General features: G+C 47.8%; 2 protein-coding genes across 7 annotated transcripts in view; one reads left to right on the top strand and one right to left on the bottom strand.

Moving 5' to 3' along the window:
- Positions 1-5,502, bottom strand: part of tmco3 (transmembrane and coiled-coil domains 3) — a 28,375-nt gene extending 22,873 nt beyond the window's left edge. For 2 of the 4 annotated variants that reach the window (XM_042318379.1, XM_042318375.1), the window contains exons 1-3: positions 3,789-3,929; positions 3,356-3,450; positions 2,379-2,656 (exon numbers count right to left, since the gene is read on the bottom strand). In XM_042318379.1, the coding sequence (XP_042174313.1) occupies positions 2,379-2,633 (255 nt within the window). In that variant the 5' untranslated portion in view covers positions 2,634-2,656; positions 3,356-3,450; positions 3,789-3,929. Of the gene's footprint in view, positions 1-2,378; positions 2,657-3,355; positions 3,451-3,784; positions 3,930-5,048 lie in introns of those variants that run through there. The other 2 variants (XM_042318378.1, XM_042318377.1) reach the window with 2 other exon arrangements.
- LOC112240832 (DCN1-like protein 2) lies at positions 3,899-25,996 on the top strand. 3 transcript variants are annotated; one of them, XM_042318388.1, is made up of 7 exons: positions 3,899-4,009; positions 6,116-6,332; positions 9,080-9,248; positions 9,457-9,587; positions 20,945-21,027; positions 21,512-21,608; positions 21,975-25,996. In XM_042318388.1, exons 2-7 carry the CDS (start codon positions 6,158-6,160, stop codon positions 22,052-22,054), a joined length of 735 nt encoding a protein of 244 aa, XP_042174322.1. In that variant the 5' UTR covers positions 3,899-4,009; positions 6,116-6,157; the 3' UTR covers positions 22,055-25,996. The 3 variants fall into 3 exon arrangements, with proteins under 3 accessions (XP_042174322.1, XP_042174321.1, XP_042174323.1); XM_042318387.1 differs by lacking the exon at positions 3,899-4,009 and adding an exon at positions 4,632-4,828; XM_042318389.1 differs by lacking the exon at positions 3,899-4,009 and adding an exon at positions 4,845-5,008.
- Positions 25,997-27,580: the final 1,584 nt, after the last annotated feature.

Here is a 27,580-nt window from a genome sequence, read left to right as displayed (position 1 = left end):
GGACCCTTGGACGGGGGAGAGAGAAGAGAGAGGACACTAGACTAGGACCCTTGGACGGGAGAGAGAAGAGAGAGGACACTAGACTAGGACCCTTGGACGGGGAGAGAGAAGAGAGAGGACACTAGACTAGGACCCTTGGACGGGGAGAGAGAAGAGAGAGGACACTAGACTAGGACCCTTGGACGGGGAGAGAGAAGAGAGAGGACACTAGACTAGGACCCTTCAGAGTGTACACCATAGGAAGCTGTAGGCACCTTAATTAGGGAGGACGGGCTCGTGGTAATGACTGGAGTGGAATCAGTGGAATGGTATCAAATACATCAAACACATGGTTTCCATGGTTTCCAGGTGTTTGATTCCATTCTATTTGTGCCGTCCCTGCCATTATTATTATTATTATTATTATTATTGAACACAACCAGGAACACAACCAGGAACACAACCTGAAACACAACCAGGAACACATCCTGGAACACAACCAGGAACACAACCTGGAACACAACCAGGAACACATCCTGGAACACAACCAGGAACACATCCTGGAACACAACCAGGAACACATCCTGGAACACATCCTGGAACATAACCTGGAACACATCCAGACTGTGCACTTGGCAGACATGGGACAGAGAAGGTAAGATGGGTGAGACCAGGGTTGCACCAGGTAAGATGGGTGAGACCAGGGCTGCACCAGGTAAGATGGGTGAGACCAGGGCTGCACCAGGTAAGATGGGTGAGACCAGGGCTGCACCAGGTAAGATGGGTGAGACCAGGGCTGCACCAGGTAAGATGGGTGAGACCAGGGCTGCACCAGGTAAGATGGGTGAGACCAGGGTTGCACCAGGTAAGATGGGTGAGACCAGGGCTGCACCAGGTAAGATGGGTGAGACCAGGGCTGCACCAGGTAAGATGGGTGAGACCAGGGTTGCACCAGGTAAGATGGGTGAGACCAGGGCTGCACCAGGTAAGATGGGTGAGACCAGGGCTGCACCAGGTAAGATGGGTGAGACCAGGGCTGCACCAGGTAAGATGGGTGAGACCAGGGTTGCACCAGGTAAGATGGGTGAGACCAGGGTTGCACCAGGTAAGATGGGTGAGACCAGGGTTGCACCAGGTAAGATGGGTGAGACCAGGGCTGCACCAGGTAAGATGGGTGAGACCAGGGTTGCACCAGGTAAGATGGGTGAGACCAGGGTTGCACCTCCATATTCTAAAGTACTTTCCTCTCCTTTATTTACACACATCTGGATGCTAAGAGTCATTTTAGAATGTCAGTTTTGACTAAACAGTGGCTTGGTCACATGGGTTCAGTTAGGTTTATTAACATATTACTCCAGAGGAAGGTTCAGGTCAGAGGTGGGGTCAGGGCAGTGCTGGACTTGGTGCTGGTACTGTTTATATTTAGGTGCAGGAGCTCCACAATACTGTTGAGCTGATATTCTATTGAGCAGTGGTTCCCAACCAGGGTACTTGGCCTTTCCACACTGGGTACTTGGCCTTTCCACAGGGGGTACTTGGCCTTTCCACAGGGGGTACTTGGCCTTTCCACAGGGGGGCCTTGGCCTTTCCACAGGGGGTACTTGGCCTTTCCACAGGGGGTACTTGGCCTTTCCACAGGGGGGGGTACTTGGCCTTTCCACAGGGGGTACTTGGCCTTTCCACATGGGGGGTACTTGGCCTATCCACACGGGGGCCTACTTGGCCTATCCACACGGGGTACTTGGCCTATCCACACGGGGTACTTGGCCTATCCACACAGGGTACTTGGCCTATCCACACAGGGTACTTGGCCTATCCACACTGGGTACTTGGCCTATCCACACGGGGTACTTGAGGATTACCCATGAGGTAATAGGCCTTCTGGTAAAATGCAGAAGGGGATACTTCAGGGGTACTCCGGTAACAGTAACAAAAACAAGTTGGGAGCCACTGCTATAGAGGTGGAGGAGCTCCAGCAGTAGAAGTGCCGGTACTCAGCTCAGGTGAGCTCCTGTCCAAGTTAAGCACTGGGTGAGGGTGAGATGGGGTTAAAAAGCTCACCTGGAAAGTCGCTCTAATAACGAGGCAATAACAAGTTATTAGTCTCTCTAATAACAAGGCAATAACAAGTTATTAGTCTCTCTAATAACAAGGCAATAACAAGTTATTAGTCTCTCTAATAACAAGGCAATAACAAGTTATTAGTCTCTCTAATAACAAGGCAATAACAAGTTATTAGTCTCTCTAATAACAAGGCAATAACAAGTTATTAGAATCTTTCTAATAACAAGGTAATAACCATATTGAGCCAAAAAGAGTTAGATTGACCTAGAGTTAGGGTCCGTTAGGATTAGGGTCAGGGTGTAGAGCTAAACGGTCCATTTTACTCTGGCGCCCACCTGGAAGAGTCTCTCTGGGTCTGAGAGGGAGTGGTCTCGCCCCACAGCGGCTGCAGCCACAGCTAGCTTCTTAATGGCCGTGTTCTTCTGTCGGATGAGGCTGCCCAGGCGCCGGCAGTTATCAGACACCCAGCTCCAAGCGTGCTTGGCCACAGCACTCCTACCCCGATGCAGCTTGATGGCATGCTGAGCTACCTGCTCCCGCTGCAGCGCCCCGACAAGGCCAAGGCACAGCACCGCACACACAACCCGCATCCAACCTACTACTGCTGCTGCCCCTTCAGAGAAAGAGAGAGGGGGAGGGGCAGAGAGGGAGAGGGGGGGGGGGAGAGAGGGAGGGGGGGAGAGAGGGGGGGGGGAGAGAGGGAGAGGGGGGGGGGCAGAGAGGGAGAGGGGGAGAGAGAGGGAGGGGGGAGAGAGAGGGAGAGGGGGCAGAGAGGGAGAGGGGGGCAGAGAGGGAGAGGGGGGCAGAGAGGGAGGGGGAGAGAGAGAGAGAGAGAGAGAGACAGAGACAGAGACAGAGAGAGAGAGAGAGAGAGAGAGAGAGAGAGAGAGAGAAGAAAGACTATGAGCAGGAATGGAGAGAATAAAGACTATGGACTGAGAGAGGCTGGTGGCAGACAGGAGAAGAGAAAGGCTATGATAACAAACCCAACACACAGGCTATATGAATGTTTCCCAGCCAGCGGAATCACCAGAGAGGTTAGTTCCATAGAGAGGATGGGGCGGGGCTCATACCTGCTCAGGAACAACTACTTGATGAGGCACACCTGTATCCAGTGACCTATATCCTTCTAGAACACATCTCACCTGACTTACCTGCCTCACCACACACAGCTGACAGCCCGAGCTAGCTCCGGGAAGAAGCAGGTCACACCACACTGAGTCAACAATAAAATGGAGGCCAAAGACTGCAGAAATGGTTTACCTATGGCTTTGGGGAAAAATGTTTATAATTTATACTAGCAGCAAAGTACCTTTGTGTACATGGGTTAGTTATGTTTAGATTCCAGACACCTCCTATGTCCCTCCTCATGCGCAGTTCAGGGTTGAATCAGCTACTCCTACTGACCTGTGTTGATCAATGAGACCACTGTTCATGAAGGTGTAGACACACACAGGCTTATAGAATACAATTATTTCCAAGATCACTGAATAATGAAAACCATCCGTAACAACACAAAACTAGCCAACAAGTATGTTGCATTAGCTGTGCAGTATCATTACATATTCATATGAAGTACAGAGACCATTCATTCACTGGAGAGAGACAAAAAAGGTTGGAATTACAGCTGACAGTGTTCTGATCATGGTTTTAAATGTTGAAATACATATTCAGCAGGTACGCTATCTATTTTATGCTTAAATTCGTTGTAAATAAAATAGGTAAAATGTTAGACAGCTACCTACTAGCTAGTGTGCTACGTCGTCCTCTCTCAGTCCTAAACTCCACAGTAGAAGAGGGGAAACAATCGTGCTCTTGTAGTGCCACCCCTCCCCAATCGCCACATAGCTCTAGCCAACGTTGAGCCTTAGAGCAGGCATTCAACTACACACAGGGCGACAAACTTCATGCATTTCCAAGACCCCTTACGGTTGACCGCAACAAACGGCCCAGCTACGTCTGTCAGGTATGCATTTGAGTCAAATGTATTGTCCAATATTGCACTATTGCTCTTTATAAATGACATTTGCGTGCCCGATGTTTTAGCAAGGTTGGATATGAATGCAGAAAGCTGTCAAACCTGCTCGCGCCTACTAGGTTAGCTTGATGGCTAATGCTAACTAACGTTTAGTACGGATCTTAACTTTTCAAACTATTTCAACATTGACAGTAAGCTCCACAAAATGAGAATTTGAAGTCGAATTTCTCGTAACATGTCAACAACATTTTTAATCAAGTTGTTGATGGTGAATTAAGTTTGCGATACCGTAATAAAATGTTACATTGTAGTTATTTTTCACTTCACTTCCGAAACAAATCCCAACGATTGGTTGGATATCTGCGCGGATATCTGGGATATGTAGTTTTATCAAGTGGCGTTTTTCACAATCAACTGCCCTTCTTGGTAAAACATCTACACAGTTGTAAAGTTGTTTGACTACTGTACTCGCTCTTAAAGACCATGAACATAAACTCATCACAGCTAGTCAATAGCATTGTGCAAGTACCTTTTTACCTGCGATGAATCACATTATTTTACATAATTAACATTTCATACAACTGTTTATTATGCATACAATGTCATCACTATCCATGTACAGGGTTATTAGGTTCAGAAGTGCACAGAACAAGGCCACAACTTGACCACGATCACTGATTATTATCCCAAGAACTACAAGTCCCAGTTTAGAACCTCAAACTTTACCTTGCGGTAGCGCTGACCTCCCGCGCAGGCGTACAAGGGGCATTGGGATATCAAGTTGGCCAAACAGAGGGTGATAAAATGGTAGGTAAGATCAAAAGGATAAACATAAACTAGTGAACAAACCCATGGTACGAAGTGTATAGCTGGAAATGTTTTGGGAGGCACGCTATGAAGCTCTCTATAACGGGGAAACGGGGTGTCCTCTGGCAGTGTCGCATTGCCAGTGTGTCGTTCACTGTTGCAATTTGAGGGAAATGGAAGGTCAGTTGTTATTGTGGACACCCGCACTTGCAACGCTTACCTTTTCCCCTGGTTGGTATGTCGCCTTTGCGTTGGAACAGAGAGGGGCTGTCCGTACGCGCTGGCGTGGGAACTGGGTCGCGGGAGAGGGCGCCGCCAATGCCCGCTACCATCGGGCGGGTCCAGAGCGAGAGGATAGGGTCAGGTCTGCAAGACGGGCGAGCAGTTGTCTTCTCACGATTATAGCCATCTCGCACTGCACCGACAGAGACACTGTTCTGATTTGAAGGGACTCCGTGGTCGTGTACCAACCCCGCCGTTGTTTCTATGAGCAAGACGTTTGTTGTTGTGTTTATACTCTGTGCCTTGCTCACGGTGATGAGTGATGTAATGCCCGCTGCCAGTGTGTGTTATTAATCCGGTTCCGTTATCGGTCCCGACCACCGTTTAGATCATTGCGGAATGTTAACATCACGATCTGGTCATCCCGACAACGATGTCTTTCCCGTTTCTAACGGATTGTCCCTCAGGCTCCCATACATGCCATATGATTCTATATAGATGTAGAATATTTTGGGGAGTGCAGGTTGTGAAGAAAGTCACGTTTACAGTCAAAGGGATGGGTTGAACAGAACACCAGTCATTGACTGGCAGGACTCAGACAAGCCTGTCTGTCTAAAGACGCTGTTCTGCAGAGAGAGATCGACCTTCTCTCCAACAGACAGTCACAGACTAGTCTCCGTAGTGGGGGATTTATCTGTCATGTTTCTGCTGCACCTGACCTGATGGCCTTAGCAGGTGACCTGAAGAGCAGTCTGTCGGGGGTCAAAGGTCGATGGATCACCTGCCTCTCTTTGTAGTCTTTGTATATGTGTGTGTGTATATATGCATGTGTGTGTGTGTATATATGTATGTGTGTATATACGCGTGTATATATATATGTGTGTGTGTGTGTGTGTGTGTATGTATGTATATATATATGTGTATATATATGTGTGTGTATGTATGTATGTATATATATGTGTATATATATATGTGTGTGTGTGTGTGTGTGTGTGTGTGTGTGTGTGTGTATATGTGTGTGTGTGCACCTGTCTACCTCAACTGTGTGTGTCTCCTCTCCTGCAGCATAAGCTGAAGTCGTCTCAAAAGGACAAGGTTCGTCAGTTCATGACCTTTACTCAGTCTGGGGAGAGGACAGCTGTGTACTGCCTGACCCAGAATGACTGGAAACTAGAGGTGGCCACAGACAACTACTTCCAGAACCCCGACCTCTACTATAAAGAATCCATGAAAACTTCTGTGGACCGCAAGAAGCTAGAACAGCTCTACAACCGATACAAAGGTAAGAGGGGAGAGCATGGTAGTGGGGGTGTAATGTGTGTACTAGGGACAGAGGATGGAAGAGGGGGTGTAGTGTGTGTACTAGGGAGAGAGGATGGAAGAGGGGGTGTAGTGTGTGTACTAGGGAGAGAGGATGGAAGAGGGGGTGTAGTGTGTGTACTAGGGACAGAGGATGGAAGAGGGGGTGTAGTGTGTGTACTAGGGACAGAGGATGGAAGAGGGGTGTAGTGTGTGTACTAGGGACAGAGGATGGAAGAGGGGGTGTAGTGTGTACTAGGGACAGAGGAGAGGATGGAAGGGAGGGGGAAGAGGGGGTGTAGTGTGTGTACTAGGGACAGAGGATGGAAGAGGGGGTGTAGTGTGTGTACTAGGGACAGAGGATGGAAGAGGGGGTGTAGTGTGTGTACTAGGGAGAGAGGATGGAAGAGGGGTGTAGTGTGTGTACTAGGGACAGAGGATGGAAGAGGGGTGTAGTGTGTGTACTAGGGACAGAGGATGGAAGAGGGGGTGTGTGTACTAGGGACAGAGGATGGAAGAGGGGGTGTAGTGTGTGTACTAGGGACAGAGGATGGAAGAGGGGGTGTAGTGTGTGTACTGGGGAGAGAGGATGGAAGAGGGGGTGTAGTGTGTGTACTAGGGACAGAGGATGGAAGAGGGGGTGTAGTGTGTGTACTAGGGACAGAGGATGGAAGACGGGGTGTAGTGTGTGTACTAGGGACAGAGGATGGAAGAGGGGGTGTAGTGTGTGTACTAGGGAGAGAGGATGGAAGAGGGGGTGTAGTGTGTGTACTGGGAGAGATGGAAGAGGGGGTGTAGTGTGTGTGTACTGAGGGGGGTGTAGAGGGGGTGTGTGTGTACTGAGGAGAGAGGAGATGGAAGGGGGGTGTAGTGTGTGTACTGAGGAGAGGAGATGGGATGGAAGAGGGGTGTAGTGTGTGTACTGAGGAGAGGAGATGGTAGAGGGGTGTAGTGTGTGTACTGAGGAGAGGAGATGGTAGAGGGGGTGTAGTGTGTACTGAGGAGAGGAGATGGTAGAGGGGGTGTAGTGTGTGTACTGAGGAGAGGAGATGGTAGAGGGGGTGTAGTGTGTGTGTACTGAGGAGAGGAGATGGTAGAGGGGGTGTAGTGTGTGTACTGAGGAGAGGAGAGGTATGGTGTGTGTAGAGGGGGAGATGGTAGTGTGTGTGTACTGAGGAGAGAGATGGTAGAGGGGGTGTAGTGTGTGTACTGAGGAGAGGAGATGGTAGGGGGTGTATGGTAGAGGGGGTGGTAGTGTGTGTACTGAGGAGAGGAGATGGTAGAGGGGGTGTAGTGTGTGTACTGAGGAGAGGAGATGGTAGAGATGGTAGAGGGGTGGTAGTGTGTGTGTGTACTGGGGAGAGGAGGAGATGGTAGAGGTGGTGTAGTGTGTGTACTGGGGAGAGGAGGAGATGGTAGAGGTGGTGTAGTGTGTGTACTGGGGAGAGGAGGGGATGGGATGGTGTAGTGTGTGTACTGGGGGTGGCAGAGGGGGTGTGTACTGAGGAGAGGAGATGGTAGAGGGGGTGTAGTGTGTGTACTGGGGAGAGGAGGAGATGGTAGAGGGGGTGTAGTGTGTGTACTGGGGAGAGGAGGGGATGGTAGAGGTGGTGTAGTGTGTGTACTGGGGAGAGGAGGGGATGGTAGAGGTGGTGTAGTGTGTGTACTGAGGAGAGGGGATGGTAGAGGTGGTGTAGTGTGTGTTTACTGGAGAGGTGGAGAGTGTTAGGATCAGGTGTGTACTGTGCTCTGTGGGTGTATATGAAGAACAAAGGAAACATTTAATGAGGTGTGTAATGTACCAGTGTAATGTACCAGTGTAATGTACCAGTGTAATGTACCAGTGCAATGTACCAGTGTAATGTACCAGTGTAATGTACCAGTGTAATGTACCAGTGCAATGTACCAGTGCAATGTACCAGTGCAATGTACCAGTGCAATGTACCAGTGCAATGTACCAGTGCAATGTACCAGTGCAATGTACCAGTGCAATGTACCAGTGTAATGTACCAGTGTGTACCAGTGCAATGTACCAGTGCAATGTACCAGTGTAATGTACCAGTGCAATGTACCAGTGCAATGTACCAGTGCAATGTACCAGTGCAATGTACCAGTGCAATGTACCAGTGCAATGTACCAGTGCAATGTACCAGTGCAATGTACCAGTGCAATGTACCAGTGCAATGTACCAGTGCAATGTACCAGTGTAATGTACCAGTGCAATGTACCAGTGTAATGTACCAGCTCTGTGTTGTAGTCCTGCCACAGTGTTGTTGTGTTGTTCCTCTCCAGACCCCCAGGATGTGTAATGTACCAGCTCTGTGTTGTAGTCCTGCCACAGTGTTGTTGTGTTGTTCCTCTCCAGACCCCCAGGATGTGTAATGTACCAGCTCTGTGTTGTAGTCCTGTCACAGTGTTGTTGTGTTGTTCCTCTCCAGACCCCCAGGATGTGTAATGTACCAGCTCTGTGTTGTAGTCCTGTCACAGTGTTGTTGTGTTGTTCCTCTCCAGACCCCCAGGATGTGTAATGTACCAGCTCTGTGTTGTAGTCCTGTCACAGTGTTGTTGTGTTGTTCCTCTCCAGACCCCCAGGATGTGTAATGTACCAGCTCTGTGTTGTAGTCCTGTCACAGTGTTGTTGTGTTGTTCCTCTCCAGACCCCCAGGATGTGTAATGTACCAGCTCTGTGTTGTAGTCCTGTCACAGTGTTGTTGTGTTGTTCCTCTCCAGACCCCCAGGATGACAATAAGATCGGTATTGATGGGATCCAGCAGTTCTGTGATGACCTCACCCTGGACCCGGCCAGTAGGAGTGTTCTGGTGGTGGCCTGGAAGTTCCGTGCCGCCACACAGTGTGAGTTCAGCAGGAAGGAGTTCCTCGACGGCATGGCCGAGCTGGGGTGAGCTAGCTTTCTGTGATGTCATCTTTCTGCGCCACGCAGTTGTGTTCGCTGTTCAGTAGGAAACATTTTGAATGAAAGCAAATGTTGTTATTGGACAACTAAACATTTTGAAACGGAGGGCGGGCAGGTATTAGCTGGACTCCAATAAGAAGGTGTCTGTGTGTGTGTCTGTCTGTGTGTGTGTGTGTGTGCGCGCTCCCCCTAGCTGTGACAGTCCAGAGAAGCTGAAGGCTCTGCTCCCCAGACTAGAACAGGAAGTCAAAGACACGGCCAAGTTTAAAGACTTCTATCAGTTCACCTTCAACTTCGCCAAGAACCCTGGACAGAAGGGACTAGGTATGTATTTTACATATCTTTCTGGAGAAAAGCTCTGCACAGAGGTTCTGGTGAATGAATCGAGGTTCTGGTGGTTCTGGTGAATGAATAGAGGTTCTGGTGGTTCTGGTGAATGAACAGAGGTTCTGGTGGTTCTGGTGAATGAACAGAGGTTCTGGTGAATGAATAGAGGTTCTGGTGAATGAATAGAGGTTCTGGTGAATGAATAGAGGTTCTGGTGAATGAATAGTGGTTCTGGTGAATGAACAGAGGTTCTGGTGAATGAATAGTGGTTCTGGTGAATGAATAGAGGTTCTGGTGAATGAACAGAGGTTCTGGTGAATGTGAACAGAGGTTCTGGTGAATGTGAACAGAGGTTCTGGTGAATGTGAACAGAGGTTCTGGTGAATGTGAACAGAGGTTCTGGTGAATATTGTGTCCAGACAGAGAGGTTTAGTCAAACCCTGGTTGGTCCAGCACTGTGTTTGAGGAGAAGGTCTTTCACCCTGGTGTAGTTTTCCTAACCCTGGTGTTGAATTCCTCCTGGGGAACATTGGTAGATCACTATGGTGGTTTGGCATCAGCGGTGTAATGTAGTTCTGTCTCGGTCAGTACCAGCCCGGCAGCAAACAGGAAGAATGGCTTTTAGATGGAAAACAATGACCTTCCAGGTAAGTGAAGAGCTCCCCCTTCACAACACTGCCTCTAGTTGGACTACTGCTGTTCTGTGAGCCATGCTGAGGAGAGGGCCTGGAGTCTGACAGTGTACTGTTACTGTGTAATAGCAGGTTTACAGATAGATCACCTATCAAGCTAAACAGAGACCAGGGTGGGTCCCAAATAGAGCTCTATTCCCTGCATAGTCACTACTTCTGACCAGAGCCCTATGGGCCCACTAGTGCACTATTTAGGGAACTCCCTGCATAGTCACTACTTCTGACCAGAGCCCTATGGGCCCACTAGTGCACTATTTAGGGAACTCCCTGCATAGTCACTACTTCTGACCAGAGCCCTATGGGCCCACTAGTGCACTATTTAGGGAACTCCCTGCATAGTCACTACTTCTGACCAGAGCCCTATGGGCCCACTAGTGCACTATTTAGGGAACTCCCTGCATAGTCACTACTTCTGACCAGAGCCCTATGGGCCCACTAGTGCACTATTTAGGGAACTCCCTGCATAGTCACTACTTCTGACCAGAGCCCTATGGGCCCACTAGTGCACTATTTAGGGAACTCCCTGCATAGTCACTACTTCTGACCAGAGCCCTATGGGCCCACTAACTCCCTGTGCACTATTTAGGGAACTCCCTGCATAGTCACTACTTCCAGACCAGAGCCCTATGGGCCCACTAGTGCACTATTTAGGGAACTCCCTGCATAGTCACTACTTCTGACCAGAGCCCTATGGGCCCACTAGTGCACTATTTAGGGAACTCCCTGCATAGTCACTACTTCTGACCAGAGCCCTATGGGCCCACTAGTGCACTATTTAGGGAACTCCCTGCATAGTCACTACTTCTGACCAGAGCCCTATGGGCCCACTAGTGCACTATTTAGGGAACTGTGTGCCGTTTGAGACACCACCCAGGGGATTCCCTGGATGGGACCACTTTGTTCTGGTTGTTGTTTCTGCTGGTCTGTGTTGTTATGACGACCGGAGTGGGTGACCCAGCTAAGTTCCTGGAACAACAGTAGGGCCCTTTGTCAAAACTCATCTGACTGTAATGTCTCTCTCTCTCTCTCTGTAACTCTGTCAGACACTGTAATGTCTCTCTCTCTCTGTAACTCTGTCAGACACTGTAATGTCTCTCTCTCTCTCTCTGTAACTCTGTCAGACACTGTAATGTCTCTCTCTGTAACTCTGTCGTAACACTGTAATGTCTCTGTCTCTCTCTCTCTCTGTAACTCTGTCAGACACTGTAATGTCTCTCTCTCTCTGTAACTCTCTGTCAGACACTGTAATGTCTCTCTCTCTGTAACTCTCTGTCAGACACTGTAATGTCTCTCTCTCTCTCTGTAACTCTCTGTCAGACACTGTAATGTCTCTCTCTCTCTCTCTGTAACTCTCTGTCAGACACTGTAATGTCTCTCTCTCTCTCTGTAACTCTGTCAGACACTGTAATGTCTCTCTCTCTCTAACTCTCTGTCGGACACTGTAATGTCTCTCTCTCTCTCTGTAACTCTCTGTCAGACACTGTAATGTCTCTCTCTCTCTGTAACTCTCTGTCAGACACTGTAATGTCACTGTAACTGTCAGACACTGTAATGTCTCTCTCTCTGTAACTCTGTAACTCTCTGTCAGACACTGTAATGTCTCTCTCTCTCTGTAACTCTCTGTCAGACACTGTAATGTCTCTCTCTCTCTGTAACTCTCTGTCAGACACTGTAATGTCTCTCTCTCTCTGTAACTCTCTGTCAGACACTGTAATGTCTCTCTCTCTCAGACACTGTAACTCTCTGTCAGACACTGTAATGTCTCTCTCTCTCTGTAACTCTCTGTCAGACACTGTAATGTCTCTCTCTCTCTGTAACTCTCTGTCAGACACTGTAATGTCTCTCTCTCTCTCTGTAACTCTCTGTCAGACACTGTAATGTCTCTCTCTCTCTGTAACTCTCTGTCAGACACTGTAATGTCTCTCTCTCTCTGTAACTCTCTGTCAGACACTGTAATGTCTCTCTCTCTCTCTGTAACTCTCTGTCAGACACTGTAATGTCTCTCTCTCTCTGTAACTCTCTGTCAGACACTGTAATGTCTCTCTCTCTCTGTAACTCTCTGTCAGACACTGTAATGTCTCTCTCTCTCTGTAACTCTCTGTCAGACACTGTAATGTCTCTCTCTCTCTCTGTAACTCTCTGTCAGACACTGTAATGTCTCTCTCTCTCTCTCTCTGTAACTCTCTGTCAGACACTGTAATGTCTCTCTCTCTCTCTCTGTAACTCTCTGTCAGACACTGTAATGTCTCTCTCTCTCTGTAACTCTCTGTCAGACACTGTAATGTCTCTCTCTCTCTCTGTCTGTAACTCTCTGTCAGACACTGTAATGTCTCTCTCTCTCTGTAACTCTCTGTCAGACACTGTAATGTCTCTCTCTCTCTCTCTGTAACTCTCTGTCAGACACTGTAATGTCTCTCTCTCTCTGTAACTCTCTGTCAGACACTGTAATGTCTCTCTCTCTCTGTAACTCTCTGTCAGACACTGTAATGTCTCTCTCTCTCTCTGTAACTCTCTGTCAGACACTGTAATGTCTCTCTCTCTCTGTAACTCTCTGTCAGACACTGTAATGTCTCTCTCTCTCTGTAACTCTCTGTCAGACACTGTAATGTCTCTCTCTCTCTGTAACTCTCTGTCAGACACTGTAATGTCTCTCTCTCTCTGTAACTCTCTGTCAGACACTGTAATGTCTCTCTCTCTCTGTAACTCTCTGTCAGACACTGTAATGTCTCTCTCTCTCTGTAACTCTCTGTCAGACACTGTAATGTCTCTCTCTCTGTAACTCTCTGTCAGACACTGTAATGTCTCTCTCTCTCTCTGTAACTCTCTGTCAGACACTGTAATGTCTCTCTCTCTCTCTGTAACTCTCTGTAACTCTCTGTCAGACACTGTAATGTCTCTCTCTGTAACTCTCTGTCAGACACTGTAATGTCTCTCTCTCTCTCTGTAACTCTCTGTCAGACACTGTAATGTCTCTCTCTCTCTCTGTAACTCTCTGTCAGACACTGTAATGTCTCTCTCTCTCTGTAACTCTCTGTCAGACACTGTAATGTCTCTCTCTCTCTGTAACTCTCTGTCAGACACTGTAATGTCTCTCTCTCTCTGTAACTCTCTGTCAGACACTGTAATGTCTCTCTCTCTCTCTCTGTAACTCTCTGTCAGACACTGTAATGTCTCTCTCTCTCTGTAACTCTCTGTCAGACACTGTAATGTCTCTCTCTCTCTCTCTGTAACTCTCTGTCAGACACTGTAATGTCTCTCTCTCTCTGTAACTCTCTGTCAGACACTGTAATGTCTCTCTCTCTCTCTCTCTCTCTCTCTGTAACTTGCTGTCAGACACTGTAATGTCTCTCTCTCTCTAACTCTCTGTCAGACACTGTAATGTCTCTCTCTCTCTGTAACTCTCTGTCAGACACTGTAATGTCTCTCTCTCTCTCTGTAACTCTCTGTAACTCTCTGTCAGACACTGTAATGTCTCTCTCTGTAACTCTCTGTCAGACACTGTAATGTCTCTCTCTCACTCTCTCTCTCTAACTCTCTGTCAGACACTGTAATGTCTCTCTGTAACTCTCTGTCAGACACTGTAATGTCTCTCTCTGTAACTCTCTGTCAGACACTGTAATGTCTCTCTCTCTCTCTGTAACTCTCTGTCAGACACTGTAATGTCTCTCTCTCTCTCTGTAACTCTCTGTCAGACACTGTAATGTCTCTCTCTCTCTCTCTCTCTCTCTCTGTAACTCTCTGTCAGACACTGTAATGTCTCTCTCTCTCTGTAACTCTCTGTCAGACACTGTAATGTCTCTCTCTCTCTCTGTAACTCTCTGTCAGACACTGTAATGTCTCTCTCTCTCTGTAACTCTCTGTCAGACACTGTAATGTCTCTCTCTCTCTAACTCTCTGTAACTCTCTGTCAGACACTGTAATGTCTCTCTCTGTAACTCTCTGTCAGACACTGTAATGTCTCTCTCTCTCTCTCTCTGTAACTCTCTGTCGGACACTGTAATGTCTCTCTCTCTCTCTGTAACTCTGTCAGACACTGTAATGTCTGTAACTCTCTGTCAGACACTGTAATGTCTCTCTCTCTCTGTAACTCTCTGTCAGACACTGTAATCTCTCTCTCTCTGTAACTCTCTGTCAGACACTGTAATGTCTCTCTCTCTCTCTCAGACACTGTAACTCTCTGTCAGACACTGTAATGTCTCTCTCTCTCTCTGTAACTCTCTGTCAGACACTGTAATGTCTCTCTCTCTCTGTAACTCTGTCGGACACTGTAATGCCACTAGGGCTGTAACTCTACTGTCAGACACTGTAATTTTCCACTGGCAAAAATCTCAGACAACTCTTTGTCCTTTAATAACTCTCTGTCAGATACTGTTCTAATGTCTAAATACATGTTCTATATCTGGGTCATACTACATGTTCTATATCTGTCATAAATACATGTTCTATATCACATGTAATGTAATACTGGGTGTTCTATATCTCTGTCATAAATACATGTTCTATATCTCTAAATACATGTTCTATATCTGTCAGAAACTGTAATGTTCCTCTCTCTCTGTAACTGTAAGTTAAATCTCTGCAGACACTGTAATGTTTTGTTTTCATGTACACTGACTCTCTGACTATGGTGACACTGTAATGTCCTCGGTAACCCTAAATGCCACCCCTGTAACTCAATCTCTTTCTCTGTAACTCTCTCTCTCTCTTTGTCACTGTAATGTCTCTCTCTCTATCTCTCTCTGTAATGTCTCTCTGTCAGACACTGTCTCTGTCTCTCTCTCTCTTTATCTCTGTCTCTCTAACTCTTAACTCTCTGTCAGACTTTGTCTCCCTCTCTCTCTGTAACTCTTTATCTCTCTCTCTCTCTCTTTATCTCTTTCTCTCTCTCTCTCTCAGACTCTGTCTCTCTCTCTCTCTCTCTAACTCTCTGTCAGACACTGTAATCTCTCTCTCTCTCTTTGTCTCTGTCTCTCTTTCTGTAACTCTCTTTGTCTCTTTATCTCTGTCTCTCTTCTCTCTTTATCTCTGTCTCTCTTTCTCTGTAACTTCTGTCTCTGTCTCTGTCTCTCTCTGTTTGTCTCTGTCTCTCTCTCTCTTTGTCTCTGTCAGACTCTCTCTCTCTCTGTACTCTCTGTCTGTAATGTCTCTCTCTCTCTGTCTCTGTCAGACACTGTAATGTCTCTCTCTGTCTCTGACACTGTAATGTCTCTCTCTGTCTCTGTCTCTCTCTGTCTCTGTAACTCTCTGTCTCTGTCGCACTGTCTGTCTCTCTCTCTGTCTCTGTCGCTCTCTCTGTCAGACTCTGTCTCTGTCTCTCTCTCTCTCTGTAACTCTCTGTCTGTCTCTGTAATGTCTCTCTCTCTGTCTCTGTCGCTCTCTCACTGTCTCTGTCTCTCTCTCTCTGTAACTCTGTCAGACACTGTTTGTCTCTGTCTCTCTCTCTCTCTGTCTCTGTCAGACACTGTAATCTCTCTCTCTCTTTATCTCTGTCAGCTCTCTTTATCTCTCTCTCTCTTATCTGTCTCTCTCTCTCTCTGTCGCTCTCTCTCTTTCTCTGTCGTCTCTCTCTCTTTCTCTGTCGCTCTCTTTATCTCTGTCATGTCTCTCTCTCTCTCTCTCTTTATCTCTCTCTCTCTCTCTTTCTTTATCTCTGTCTCTCTCTCTCTCTCTTTATCTCTGTCTCTCTCTCTCTTTATCTCTCTTTATCTCTGTCTGTCTCTCTCTCTCTCTCTTTATCTCTGTCTCTCTCTCTTTATCTCTGTCTCTTTCTCTTTCTCTCTCTCTCTTTCTCTGTCGCTCTCTCTCTTTCTCTGTCTCTCTCTCTTTATCTCTGTCGCTCTCTCTCTTTCTCTGTCGCTCTCTCTCTCTTTATCTCTGTCGCTCTCTCTCTTTCTCTGTCGCTCTCTCTCTCTTTATCTCTGTCTCTCTCTCTCATTGTTCACACACTAACTCCAAGGTCAGCAGTTATCAAACTATTCCGACTCCATAGAAACAACAGAAAAACACAACACCCTCCCGAGTGGCGCAGCTTTCAAAAGCACTGCATCGCAGTGTTGAGGTGTCACTACAGACCCGGATTCGATCCCAGGCTGTGTCGCAGCCGGCCGCGACCGGGAGACTCATGAGGCAGCACAATAGGCCCAGTGGGGCCCACCACCAAGTGCACAGTGTTTCCTCCGACACATTGGTGCGGCTGGCTTCCGGGGTAAGTGGGAATTGCGTCAAGAAGCAGTGCGGCTTGGTTGGGTTGTGTTTCAGAGGACGCACGGCTCTCGACCTTCGCCTCTCCTGAGTCCGTACGGGAGTTGCAGCGACGAGACAAGACTGTAACTACCAATTGGACACCATGAAATTGGAGAGAATAAGGGAGAAAAAAAATATTTAAAAATAAAAACATATTTGCTCTTCCTGTGTGTTTGACAGAATGTTATTGTTGTAGCCAACTTGCCCAATGATTCAAAAATAACATTTTGTCCCTTTTTCTCTTGTCTCATCGCTGCATCTCCCGTACGGACTCAGGAGAGGAGAAGGTCGAGAGCCGTGCGTCCTCCGAAACACAACCCAACCAAGCCGCACTGCTTCTTGACACAATGCCCACTTAACCCGGAAGCCAGCCGCACCAATGTGTCGGAGGAAACGCTGTACACCTGGCGACCGTGTCAGCGTGCACTGCGCCCGGGCTGCCACAGGAGTCACTAGAGCGCGATGGGACAAGGACATCCCTTGCCAAACCCTCCCTTCCTAACCCGGACGACGCTGGGCCAATTGTGCACCGCCCCATGGGTCTCCCGGTCGCGGCCGGCTGTGACAGAGCCGGGACTCGAACCCAGAATCTCTAGTGGCACAGCTAGCACTGTGATGCAGCGCCTTAGACCACTCGGGAGGCCCTGGCAGGTCTCTAGTGGCACAGCTAGTACTGTGATGCAGCGCCTTAGACCACTGGGGAGGCCCTGGCAGGTCTCTAGTGGCACAGCTAGTACTGTGATGCAGCGCCTTAGACCACTGGGGAGGCCCTGGCAGGTCTCTAGTAGCACAGCTAGTACTGTGATGCAGCGCCTTAGACCACTGGGGAGGCCCTGGCAGGTCTCTAGTGGCACAGCTAGTACTGTGATGCAGCGCCTTAGACCACTGGGGAGGCCCTGGCAGGTCTCTAGTGGCACAGCTAGCACTGTGATGCAGCGCCTTAGACCACTGGGGAGGCCCTGGCAGGTCTCTAGTGGCACAGCTAGCACTGTGATGCAGCGCCTTAGACCACTGGGGAGGCCCTGGCAGGTCTCTAGTGGCACAGCTAGCACTGTGATGCAGCGCCTTAGACCACTGGGGAGGCCCTGGCAGGTCTCTAGTGGCACAGCTAGCACTGTGATGCAGCGCCTTAGACCACTGGGGATGAGGTTTAACTTCCCTGTCACCCCTCTACTCTGTGTATCAGACCTGGAGATGACTAGTCTACTGATGGTGTTACTAACCCCTCTACTCTGTGTCAGACCTGGAGATGACTAGTCTACTGATGGTGTTACTAACCCCTCTACTCTGTGTCAGACCTGGAGATGACTAGTCTACTGATGGTGTTACTAACCCTCTACTCTGTGTATCAGACCTGGAGATGACTAGTCTACTGATGGTGTTACTAACCCCTCTACTCTGTGTCAGACCTGGAGATGACTAGTCTACTGATGGTGTTACTAACCCTCTGTCTGTGTCAGACCTGGAGATGACTAGTCTACTGATGGTGTTACTAACCCCTCTCTCTGTGTCAGACCTGGAGATGACTAGTCCACTGATGGTGTTACTAACCCTCTACTCTGTGTCAGACCTGGAGATGACTAGTCTACTGATGGTGTTACTAACCCCTCTACTCTGTGTATCAGACCTGGAGATGACTAGTCTACTGATGGTGTTACTAACCCTCTACTCTGTGTCAGACCTGGAGATGACTAGTCTACTGATGGTGTTACTAACCCCTCTACTCTGTGTCAGACCTGGAGATGACTAGTCTACTGATGGTGTTACTGTCCCTCTCTCTGTGTATCAGACCTGGAGATGACTAGTCTCTGATGGTGTTACTAACCCTCTCTACTCTGTGTCAGACCTGGAGATGACTAGTCTACTGATGGTGTTACTAACCCCTCTACTCTGTGTCAGACCTGGACATGACTAGTCTACTGATGGTGTTACTAACCCCTCTACTCTGTGTCAGACCTGGAGATGACTAGTCTACTGATGGTGTTACTAACCCCTCTACTCTGTGTCAGACCTGGAGATGACTAGTCTACTGATGGTGTTACTAACCCCTCTACTCTGTGTCAGACCTGGAGATGACTAGTCTACTGATGGTGTTACTAACCCCTCTACTCTGTGTCAGACCTGGAGATGACTAGTCTACTGATGGTGTTACTAACCCCTCTACTCTGTGTCAGACCTGGAGATGACTCTCTACTGATGGTGTTACTAACCCCTCTACTCTCTATATCAGACCTGGAGATGACTAGTCTACTGATGGTGTTACTAACCCCTCTCTCTGTGTCAGACCTGGAGATGACTAGTCTACTGATGGTGTTACTAACCCCTCTCTCTCTATATCAGACCTGGAGATGACTAGTCTACTGATGGTGTTACTAACCCCTCTACTCTGTGTCAGACCTGGAGATGACTAGTCTCTGATGGTGTTACTAACCCCTCTACTCTCTATATCAGACCTGGAGATGACTAGTCTACTGATGGTGTTACTAACCCCTCTACTCTGTGTCAGACCTGGAGATGACTAGTCTACTGATGGTGTTACTAACCCCTCTACTCTCTATATCAGACCTGGAGATGACTAGTCTACTGATGGTGTTACTAACCCCTCTACTCTCTATATCAGACCTGGAGATGACTAGTCTACTGATGGTGTTACTAACCCCTCTACTCTCTATATCAGACCTGGAGATGACTAGTCTACTGATGGTGTTACTAACCCCTCTACTCTCTATATCAGACCTGGAGATGACTAGTCTACTGATGGTGTTACTAACCCCTCTACTCTCTATATCAGACCTGGAGATGACTAGTCTACTGATGGTGTTACTAACCCCTCTACTCTCTATTAATCAGACCTGGAGATGGCTGTGGCCTACTGATGGTGTTACTAACCCCTCTACTCTCTATATCAGACCTGGAGATGGCTGTGGCCTACTGATGGTGTTACTAACCCCTCTACTCTCTATATCAGACCTGGAGATGACTAGTCTACTGATGGTGTTACTAACCCCTCTACTCTCTATATCAGACCTGGAGATGACTAGTCTACTGATGGTGTTACTAACCCCTCTACTCTGTATCAGACCTGGAGATGACTAGTCTACTGATGATGTTACTAACCCCTCTACTCTGTATCAGACCTGGAGATGACTAGTCTACTGATGGTGTTACTAACCCCTCTACTCTCTATATCAGACCTGGAGATGACTAGTCTACTGATGGTGTTACTAACCCCTCTACTCTCTATATCAGACCTGGAGATGACTGTAGTCTACTGATGGTGTTACTAACCCCTCTACTCTGTATCAGACCTGGAGATGACTAGTCTACTGATGATGTTACTAACCCCTCTACTCTGTGTCAGACCTGGAGATGACTAGTCTACTGATGATGTTACTAACCCCTCTACTCTGTATCAGACCTGGAGATGACTAGTCTACTGATGGTGTTACTAACCCCTCTACTCTGTATCAGACCTGGAGATGACTAGTCTACTGATGGTGTTACTAACCCCTCTACTCTCTCTATATCAGACCTGGAGATGACTAGTCTACTGATGGTGTTACTAACCCCTCTACTCTCTATATCAGACCTGGAGATGACTAGTCTACTGATGGTGTTACTAACCCCTCTACTCTCTATATCAGACCTGGAGATGGCTACTGATGGTGTTACTAACCCCTACTACTAACCCCTCTATATATCAGACCTGGAGATGACTGTGGTCTACTGATGGTGTTACTAACCCCTGTTACTAACCCCTCTAACTCTACTCTCTATATCAGACCTGGAGATGGCTGTCTACTGATGGTGTTACTAACCCCTCTACTCTCTATATCAGACCTGGAGATGACTGTAGTCTACTGATGGTGTTACTAACCCCTCTACTCTCTATATCAGACCTGGAGATGACTGTAGTCTACTGATGGTGTTACTAACCCCTCTACTCTCTATATCAGACCTGGAGATGACTGTAGTCTACTGATGGTGTTACTAACCCCTCTACTCTCTATATCAGACCTGGAGATGACTAGTCTACTGATGGTGTTACTAACCCCTCTACTCTCTATATCAGACCTGGAGATGACTAGTCTACTGATGGTGTTACTAACCCCCCCTACTCTCTATATCAGACCTGGAGATGACTAGTCTACTGATGGTGTTACTAACCCCTCTACTCTCTATATCAGACCTGGAGATGACTAGTCTACTGATGGTGTTACTAACCCCTCTACTCTCTATATCAGACCTGGAGATGACTGTAGTCTACTGATGGTGTTACTAACCCCTCTACTCTCTATATCAGACCTGGAGATGACTAGTCTACTGATGGTGTTACTAACCCCTCTACTCTCTATATCAGACCTGGAGATGACTGTAGTCTACTGATGGTGTTACTAACCCCTCTACTCTCTATATCAGACCTGGAGATGGCTGTGGCCTACTGGAACCTGGTTCTAACTGGTCGATTCAAGTTCCTGGACCTCTGGAACAGGTTTCTATTGGTGAGTGGATGCCAGTCTGTATTAATGGCTGTTCCCTAAATAATATACTACTCTGGACAGAGTCTAGGTGTTTCCTCCATGTATTGATCATCTCTGGTGATGTCATCTACCTGTGTGATTTAGTGCAGGAGCATCATAATCTCTGATGTCATTATCTGTGTGATTAATGCAGGAGCATCATAATCTCTGATGTCATTATCTGTGTGATTAACGCAGGAGCATCATAATCTCTGATGTCATTATCTGTGTGATTAATGCAGGAGCATCATAATCTCTGATGTCATTATCTGTGTGATTAATGCAGGAGCATCATAATCTCTGATGTCATTATCTGTGTGATTAACGCAGGAGCATCATAATCTCTCTGATGTCATTATCTGTGTGATTAACGCAGGAGCATCATAATCTCTGATGTCATTATCTGTGTGATTAATGCAGGAGCATCATAATCTCTCTGATGTCATTATCTGTGTGATTAATGCAGGAGCATCATAAGCGGTCGATCCCCAAAGACACGTGGAACCTGCTACTGGACTTTGGCAACATGATCGCAGACGACATGTCCAACTACGACGAGGAAGGTGAGATATAACCACCTATTAAGGATGGGTCCCAAATGGCACCTTTTCCTGTGCTCTACTTCTGCCCATGGCCCATAGTGCACTAGATACGGATTAGGGTGCCATTTGAAACGCACCCAAACATTTCTGTAGGACCAATAAAACATACACTCATCCACACCCTGCCCACCCTGACCTCAGATCCAGGATTCCTCTACCCCCACATCCATAACCACTAGGCGTATGACTAAGATCTGACCTGGAGTCATCAGTTAGGGATTGGGACTTGACTTCTACCTACTACCATACAGCGCAATCACCTATTAAAACATTTCTGCCAATCACTTACCATGCAGCTAATCATGTGACCCTTTTCTGCCCACTCAGGAGCTTGGCCTGTCCTCATAGACGACTTTGTGGAATTTGCCCGGCCAATCGTGACAGGGGGCAAGCGTAAAACCATATAGGTCATACCCAGTTCCCAGCAGGGGCTGACGATTTTATACACACCAGCCAAAAAGAGACTTCTATAAGACTGTCCAAGTTTGTGAGACTGAGCTGCCAATCAGGGGCCGGGGAGCGACATGACAGCCAATCGGAGAGAAGGAAAACAACAACAGGAAGAGGAAGTTATCTTTTTCTTTGTTTTGGGACTGAGTCACTCCGGGAGGCGGGCTGTTAGCAGGGGGTGGGATCGTCGCGGAGCTATGAGCTCCGCTCCCATTGGCTGGCTGGATCAGACTGATCGGCCAACGACTACAGTACCCATACACCAGCCACCATCAGATCAGTGGGCGTGTCTATAGATTCTAGAACTGGTGCTCTGGTCCCACCCCCCCTAGCTGCAGCCCCCCCCCAACCCCGCCCCCTCCTTACTAAAGAACGACTAGGGAGAGCAAACAGAACGGCAGAGAGGGGCGGACGGTTTGCTCTCTGCAGCAGACAGACAGAATGGTGTGATATTTGATCCAGTGGAGGCTGCTGAGAGGAGGACGGTTTGCTCTCTGCAGCAGACAGACAGAATGGTGTGATATTTGATCCAGTGGAGGCTGCTGAGAGGAGGACGGCTCATAATAATGTCTGGAATGGAACGGCATCAAACACATGGAAACCATGTGTTTGACGTATTTGATACCATTCCACTGATTCAGATCCAGTCATTACCACGAACCTGTCCTCCCCAACTAAGGTGTCACCGGCCTCCTGTGGTCTGAACCCACAGTAGTAAGACGAGTCCTCTCTGCCGGCCCATGGTGGATGAAGGAGGAGCTTGGAGGTTCTGCATGTGTTTCTGGTTGAGCGTTAAGCGGCTGGACGGAGGAACAACAACAACTTTTTTTTTTTTAAATATGATTATCATTGAGTTTCTTCTCATCGAATCAGAGGTGAGGGGTGTGGTCGTCATCCAATGTTCTCATCCAATCCAACGTCAGTGTAATGTTCATGCTTCCATTCCATTTCTAAAGTGTAAAAGTTGGGTCAGTTTTGTTGTTAATATGTGTGAGGTTCAGGGGTCTATATCCACAAAGCGTCTGAGAGTACGAGTGCTGACCTGGGATCAGTTTAGCCTTTTAGATAATAATGAATACTAGTGAGGACCAGATCCGAGTGCTGATCTGGGATCAGTTTAGCCTTTTAGATAATAATGAATACTAGTGAGGACCAGATCCTAGTGCTGATCTGGGATCAGGTTAGCCTTTTAGATAATAATGAATACTAGAGAGGACCAGATCCTAGTGCTGGTCTGGGATCAGGTTAGCCTTTTAGATAATAATGAATACTAGTGAGGACCAGATCCGAGTGCTGACCTGGGATCAGTTTAGCCTTTTAGATAATAATGAATACTAGTGAGGACCAGATCCTAGTGCTGGTCTGGGATCAGGTTAGCCTTTTGGATCATAATGAATACTAGAGAGGACCAGATCCTAGTGCTGATCTGGGATCAGGTTAACCTTTTAGATAATAATGAATACTAGAGAGGACCGGATCCTAGTGCTGATCTGGGATCAGGTTAACCTTTTAGATAATAATGAATACTAGAGAGGACCGGATCCGAGTGCTGATCTGGGATCAGGTTAACCTTTTAGCTCATAGTGAGTGAGAGGACCAGAGAGGACCTACTCTGAGACGCTTTAGGAATACAGGCCCAGTTCAGATCCACTTTGGTATTCAGATAGAACCGGACCGACCGACAGAGCAGCATGCTTTAAAGCTCAACACCAGCAGAAGTACTATGGCTACAGCTGGAACAGACTGTGACCATAGGATTCATGTATAGATATACCATTTTAGAATAATGAATATGATACAATATAAAGAAGACACGATGACATTTATAATCGTGAGAGAGAGGAAGGAGTATTTGAAATACGTACGAGGTCCACAGATTTCTAGGCCGTGTCCCAAACTGTACCCTATTCCCTGTGTAGTACTGGTCAAAAAGTAGTGCACTATATAGGGAACAGGTTTGCCCATTTGGGATGCGCCACGTCTCCAAGCTTTCTGTTTGATTTGAGTTAGTTTGTTTGGGGTGTAACTGTTCACATCACCAGAGACCTTGACTGTTGGTCTGGCTAGTTATTTTATTTTCACAAGCAACGCACAGGAAGTTGAATCTATGAATCGTATTCAGTCTACAACTCTGTATATAGTTGAATCTACGAATCGTATTCAGTCTATAACACTGTTCATAGTTGAATCTATGAATCATATTCAGTCTATAACACTGTATATAGTTCATAGTTGAATCTATGAATCATATTCAGTCTATAACACTGTTCATAGTTGAATCTATGAATCATATTCAGTCTATAACACTGTATATAGTTCATAGTTGAATCTATGAATCATATTCAGTCTATAACACTGTATATAGTTCATAGTTGAATCTATGAATCATATTCAGTCTATAACACTGTATATAGTTCATAGTTGAATCTATGAATCATATTCAGTCTACAACTCTGTATATAGTTCATAGTTGAATCTATGAATCATATTCAGTCTACAGCACTGTATATAGTTCATAGTTGAATCTATGAATCATATTCAGTCTACAACACTGTATATAGTTCATAGTTGAATCATATCATCAGTCTACAGCACTGTATATAGTTCATAGTTGAATCTATGAATCATATTCAGTCTACAGCACTGTATATAGTTCATAGTTGAATCTATGAATCATATTCAGTCTACAGCACTGTATGTAGTTGAATCTATGAATCATATTCAGTCTACAGCACTGTATGTAGTTGAATCTATGAATCGTATTCAGTCTACAGCACTGTATGTAGTTGAATCTATGAATCGTATTCAGTCTACAGCAGCAGTTTAAATCAAGTCTAATGTTATTGGTCACATACACGTGTTTAGCAGATGTTATTGCAGGTGCAGCGAAATGCTTGTCAACACACCCCAGTTCTTTGTTTTTAAGCCGTTTCAGTTGTTTGTGTTGTTTTGGTTGGTCGTCATGGGTTACTGCTAGCCAGCCCAGTGACGTGAATGTTACAGTACATCATCAGACCAGACTGAGACACGTCTACTACACACACACACACACACACACACACACACACACACACACACACTCTGTGTGGTTATAGTACATCATCAGACCAGACTGAGACACGTCTACTACACACACACACACACACACACTCACACTCTGTGTGGTTATAGTACATCATCAGACCAGACTGAGACACGTCTACTACTAGACACACACACACACACACACACACACACACACACACACACACACACACTCACACTCTGTGTGGTTATAGTACATCATCAAACCAGACTGAGACACGTCTAGTAGCTACTTCATACACATACACACACACACACACACACTCTCTCTGTGTGGTTATAGTACATCATCATGTCTACTAGCTACTACACACACACACACACACACACACACATCTCTCAGTAACATCCTCTGCCGCAGCAGGTAACAGGAGTTCTGCTTCATTCTCTGGAAATGTTCCTGAGATTATGGGCTGCGCCTCGTCTGTCTCCCAAATGGCACCTTAACGTTGTGCACTATGTAGGGAATAGGGTGCTATTTGGGAGGTATGTTTTAAGTTACACTTGTTATGCCATCTGGGGGGGGGGTGTAATGAAAACATTCTGTCCAGTGTTGACGTGTATCGACAGGAGAAGACAGAGACTATGGAAGAGAGAGAGAGAGAGAGACGTCCTCTCTGAACTCCCTACACTACGGTACGCGCTGAGAGAGTGTCCAACGTGTTGACTGTCTGAGCTTTACTCATATTCGGTATTATTTTCACTGGGAGAAAAATCATTTAAAACATTCGTCATCGTTCTGCTACGGAGACGTTCTTCATGACTTTGTTTTGAACAACAGAAGGTCCCGTCAATAAAGCATGTTGTTTTTTAAACAAAAAAAACCTGCAGGTTTTGGTTTGTTGTTGGTGAGAATGAGAGAGGGTTTAGAGGTGATGAGGGGTAACAAGGGAGGGGGGCTGATTAACACACCAGTCTTATCCTGCCCCAGTGGTGAGGGAAGGAAGGAAGGGGTCTCAACACTAGACCTACTGGTCCATCTGACACAGAGCCTACCATCCATCCCCCCAGTCCTCTAAACCTCCAGCCATCTAACCCTCCAGTCCTCTAACCCTCCAGCCCTCTAACCCTCCAGCCCTCTAACCCTCCAGTCCTCTAACCCTCCAGTCCTCTAACCCTCCAGCCCTCTAACCCTCCAGCCCTCTAACCCCCAGCCCTCTAACCCTCTAATCCTCCAGCCCTCTAACCCTCCAGCCCTCTAACCCCCAGCCCTCTAACCCCCAGACCTCTAACCCTCCAGCCCTCTAACCCCCAGCCCTCTAACCCCCAGCCCTCTAACCCCCAGACCTATAACCCCCAGTCCTCTAACCCCCCAGCCCTCTAACCCCCAGACCCCCCCCAGACCTCTAACCCTCCAGCCCTCTAACCCTCCAGCCCTCTAACCCTCCAGCCCTCTAACCCTCCAGCCCTCTAACCCCCAGACCTCCCCCCAGACCTATAACCCCCAGCCCTCTAACCCTCCAGTCCTCTAACCCTCCAGCCCTCTAACCCTCCAGTCCTCCAGCCCTAACCCTCCAGCCCTCTAACCCTCCAGCCCTCTAACCCTCCAGCCCTAACCCTCCAGCCCTCCCTAACCCTCCAGCCCTCCCCTCCAGCCCTAACCCTCCAGCCCTCTAACCCTCCAGCCCTCTAACCCTCCAGCCCTCTAACCCTCCAGCCCTCTAACCCTCCTATCCTCCCTTCCTCCAGCCCTCTACCCTCCAGCCCTCTAACCCTCCAGCCCTCTAACCCCCCAGCCCTCTAACCCTCCAGCCCTCTAACCCCCAGCCCTCTAACCCTCCAGCCCTCTAACCCTCCAGCCCTCCCCCTCCAGCCCTCTAACCCTCCAGCCCTCTAACCCCCAGCCCTCCTAACCCTCCAGCCCTCCCCTCCAGCCCTCTAACCCCCAGCCCTCTAACCCCCAGCCCTAACCCCCAGCCCTCTAACCCCCAGACCTCTAACCCTCCAGCCCTCCCCCAGACCTCTAACCCCCAGCCCTCTAACCCTCCCAGCCCTCTAACCCCCAGCCCAACCCCCAGCCCTCTAACCCCCAGACCTCTAACCCTCCAGCCCTCACTACTCCAGCCCTCTAACCCTCCAGCCCTCTAACCCTCCAGCCCTCTAACCCTCCAGCCCTCTAACCCTCCAGCCCTCTAACCCTCCAGCCCTCTAACCCTCCAGCCCTCTAACCCTCCAGCCCTCTAACCCCCAGCCCTCTAACCCTCCAGCCCTCTAACCCTCCTATCCTCCCTTCCTCCAGACCTCTAACCCTCCAGCCCTCTAAACCCTCCAGCCCTCTAACCCCCCAGCACCTCTAACCCCCAGACCTCCCCTCCAGCCCTCTAACCCAGTCCTCTAACCCTCCAGCCCTCTAACCCTCCAGCCCTCTAACCCTCCAGCCCTCTAACCCCCAGCCCTCT

Source organism: Oncorhynchus tshawytscha, unplaced genomic scaffold (genome assembly GCF_018296145.1).
Source record: "Oncorhynchus tshawytscha isolate Ot180627B unplaced genomic scaffold, Otsh_v2.0 Un_contig_2903_pilon_pilon, whole genome shotgun sequence".
Taxonomy (NCBI): domain Eukaryota; kingdom Metazoa; phylum Chordata; class Actinopteri; order Salmoniformes; family Salmonidae; genus Oncorhynchus; species Oncorhynchus tshawytscha.
The sequence above is the reverse complement of the archived record's forward strand: the minus strand, read 5'-3'. Positions and strand labels throughout refer to the sequence as shown.